The 3,802-nt window shown below is 45.8% G+C and overlaps 1 protein-coding gene across 1 annotated transcript in view; it reads left to right on the top strand.

The window, feature by feature from the left end:
- The window catches only part of KTN1 (kinectin 1 (kinesin receptor)), a 55,180-nt gene that overhangs the window by 45,700 nt on the left and 5,678 nt on the right, over window positions 1-3,802 (top strand). The window contains exons 40-41 of the mRNA XM_009081938.1: window positions 817-900; window positions 2,500-2,592. Of these exons, the coding sequence (XP_009080186.1) occupies window positions 817-900; window positions 2,500-2,592 (177 nt within the window). The remainder of the gene's footprint in view (window positions 1-816; window positions 901-2,499; window positions 2,593-3,802) is intronic.

Below are 3,802 nucleotides of genomic sequence, written 5' to 3'. Positions count from 1 at the left end.
AATAGTGAACATTAGCACAGCACACTTGAGAGGCACAAATCCAAGGAAATTGGCACTCGAGCTCCTTGTTAGCGCTCCTGTTCGAGGCTCAAGCCTCAAGTGCTGTGGCTGGTTCTGTGTGCTGTGTTGAAGAGCAATCAAAATAGCCTTTAAAAAAGTGTTTATCCTTTGCAAGGCTGCAGTTTAAGGGCAGCCAGTACCAAGTATTCATCCCTCTTGACTGGAATAGTTTCACTTTTTTGGATTGACTCTAAACACAATCGACAACTTAATATCCTCCTGTCAGTGATTCATGCCTTGATGTGACATTAACAGACTGGTTAAGTCAACATAGTTATAGTAAGTGGTGCTTTATTAAGATGACAAGTAGAGCTTTTTGGTTTATTCAGCAGTAAAAGAGACTGTTTAGCCTGAATTAGGAAGATGACAATCTACACTTTTGCATATTTGCTCTGAATTAAGTTGGGAGTCTGGGCTGACTTCTGTGAGAGGCTTATGCACTGTCTGTACTGCTGATACTCCTCCTGGCAATGTAGTTTGAAAGTTCAATCCACTCATGATGAAGCCAATGCCAGCCCTGTCTTGTCTTCTGTAGTTTCCATCCTTTCCATTTATCTTTACAGATGGAGTCTCTTCCTTGGCTGTCCCTGTAAACCTCATCATACATGTTGACTAATCCAGTGTGTGCAGTAATTGTTTGTAATCTTACTCCCTTTGCAGTCCCTGTGCGTTGGGTTAATCCGTGGGACAGACAGATGCAATCTGTTCGTGTGTGTGTGTGAGGGGCAACTGATTTGCTTTGTTACTGTTTTGCAGCTGAAAACACAGCTAAGTGAAACACTATCAAAACTCAAAGTGGATCAAAATGAGAGGCAGAAGGTAGCTGGTGACTTGCCCAAGGTAAGCAGAGACCCTTAACAGTTGTAGGTCTGAATGGTATCACAACCCTCAATATCTGGAGTTTTGTAGTGTTGGGAAAAGTGGTGATTTGAGCAGCTTGAGGGGTCTACCTGCTTGGTGTGGTGTCTTGCTCCACACACTGGTTCCCCCAGTGCCTGGGACTGTTAAGAGCTGGTGTAAGATTCCTGCATGTCTTGAAATGATAAAACTCCAACCAACAGCTCTGTTTAATTATCCTTCTTGAAAGAGTCCCTTGGTCTTGATGATTTTATGCCAGTGGGAACAAGTGGTGATTTGGGGCTGACATATAATTCTTTATTTAAAGAAACTCAGCCCAACAAAGAACATATCCCACAGCCTTCCACCCACACCACAGCCTGAGGCTTTTACATCCACCCTCAAATGGCAGAGGGTTACAACTTGGTTTACAACCCATCTGCCCATTTGCACGTGATTACACATGGACTATAACCCAGGAGACTCCAAATCTTTAAAGGTAGCTCTACACAATCTTGGTGAGACCAGCAGGTGGGTTACCTCAGCTCCTCCTCAATGGCTGCTCTTACAAGATGGATTAGAGTGGAAAATCTTGAAGCATGAGAGGTCTCAGTGCTGTCTGTCACTCCAGAAATGAAGCTCTTGTGAAGAGTTGATGAATGGAGACAGGAATAGCCTGTGGAGTGGCTGTGCTCTGACTCCAGACTGTGGAACACCTTGTTCCTTAGAATCACAGAATCATCGAGGTTGGAGGGGACCTAAGATCTGGTTCAACCATTAACCTGCCACTGTTGTAACCCCTAAACCCTAAACCATATTCTCCAGCACCAGATCCAGATACTTCTTAAACACTGCCAGGGATGGTGACTCCACCACCCCCCTGGGCAATATTCCGGTGCCTGAACACTCTAACAGGGAAAATATTTTTCCTACCATCAAATCTGAATCTCAGCTTATGACCATTCTCTCTAGTCCTCTCAGTGCTCTCTGTGCTGCTGTTCAGCACAGTAAGGAGATTGGGCTGAGGTCTTGCAGGACTGGAGTGGGGAGAGCTGTTGGTGGGACGTGTCTTTCCCTGGGTCGGGGATAGATGATCACAAAAGCACTGCCAGGAGGTGAGAAGCTAAAGGAGACCTGCTGTAATAAGGAATTTAAAATGTCTTGCTCAGGACAGTTATGTTGGATGTTGACATATGCAGTCAGCTGTGCTGATGTCCATGCTCATGGTATAGTCTGTATAAATACAGACATGATTAGGCTTTTGGAGCCCTGCCAGCAGGAGCACTGCTACTCTTGCACAAAAAACCCTCTCACTGCACAATTTTTACCTAATAACTTGACGTGAGACTATTAAAGCTTCCCTGTAGGATTGCTCTCAGATGCAGACAGGCTGACATGCAACATGCTGATTGTAAGGAGACATGTCAGTCTTGGCAAATGTGTTGGTCCCTTGAGCAAATCTGGCATAAAACACATTTCCTCTGGAACAATGATTTCCTGTGTCTCTAGTGCTCTTAAGGAGATGGGGGTTTGCTTCTCTGCCTTTGCTAATTCTTGTGCCTTCCCTGTTTTTTTCCTTTCTTCAATGTCTTTCCCTTACAGGCTCAGGAGTCATTGGCAGTTCTTGAGAGAGAAATTGGGAAAGTTGTTGGGGATGCCAATGTTATTGAAAACAGCGACGTTTGCACAGAGTCGGTGAGTGTTCCTTGAGGGCTGTGCTCATGGGCAGCACAAATCTCACACTAAATGTGAGCTTTGGGAGGTGAGGGCAGCAGAGGAACAGCATGTGTGCTGCTGGTGGGAAATCAGGGCTTGATGGAGCTTCCAGTCCTGTGACACTTTAAAGTGGTGTCCTGGAGCTGTGTCCCAAGGATGCATTGCAGCTCTACTGTCATCTGGATTGTGACCTCTTTCCTGTGACTTGAATTTGCAAGGAGGAAGTGAAGATATTCTGGACATGAGATCTGGGCTTTTCATGGGGTTTTTGTTTGGTTTGGGCAAAAGTGGGAAGATCCCCAGACTTGTCCCTTCAAGAAGGGAAAAGGGAAGCTAAAGATAAATCTTCTGGTGACTAAATGAGCTTAAAACACTCACTGTTGGGTTGGGGCTTTCTAACTGCCAGACAAAGGTGGTTTTGCATGACTTGTAAAACAAAGGCAGAGATTGTCTTTTGCCAGCCCATGGTTCAGGTCCTCTACAGCTATGGCCAAGAGCCTCTCCTTAGCCAGGCTTTAACTTCACCTGGTTCTGGCTCCTGGTAATTTGTGCTGACCTTCACATGGTCCAGCAGCAAAATCTTGCTTACATGAACTTCAGTAAGGAACAGACTTGAGCATTGCTTCATGCTGTGGTGGGCAACTCTCCAGACTGCTGGTGGTTCTGTGTCCTCCAGCAAAGACATTGCAGTTCTAGGGTGTGGAATGTGTTGGGTTCTCTCTGGGGTGGCCTGTGTTTGTGGGTAATTCATCTGAGCCTGTGGGTTGCTGTTAGCACAGATGATTGCTGACCTGCTTGTGGAGCTTGTGTTCTCAGAGTGGTGATCCTAGAAAGACACAACCTGTACAGGTGATGGAGTTGTGGCTCTCTAAACTGGGCTTTTCCATCTCTGGAAACAAGAGCTTTCACACCAACTTCAAAATAGCTTCGGAACAGCTTTCTGGAAAGCAGTTGGGAAGGGGAAGGCTAAAGCAGATGCTCTCCCAGCATGTGTTACACAGCTGAGTGGTATCAGTGGAACTCATTACCCATTTTCTCCTGATGGGTAGAGTGGAAGGAAACTGTTGTTTGAGGGGGAGAGGAGCCCTGGCTGATAGGACAGATAATTTGTATCGACTCCTTTTAGCTGCTGTAAGTAAGCAGCTTCATCAGCTGTGAGAGGAAACTCAGAGTCCTCTGAGGAGTTCTG

This window comes from Acanthisitta chloris, unplaced genomic scaffold (genome assembly GCF_000695815.1).
Source record: "Acanthisitta chloris isolate BGI_N310 unplaced genomic scaffold, ASM69581v1 scaffold4819, whole genome shotgun sequence".
NCBI lineage: Eukaryota > Metazoa > Chordata > Aves > Passeriformes > Acanthisittidae > Acanthisitta > Acanthisitta chloris.
Note: the sequence above shows the minus strand (reverse complement) of the source record. Positions and strands in the feature narration are given on the sequence as shown.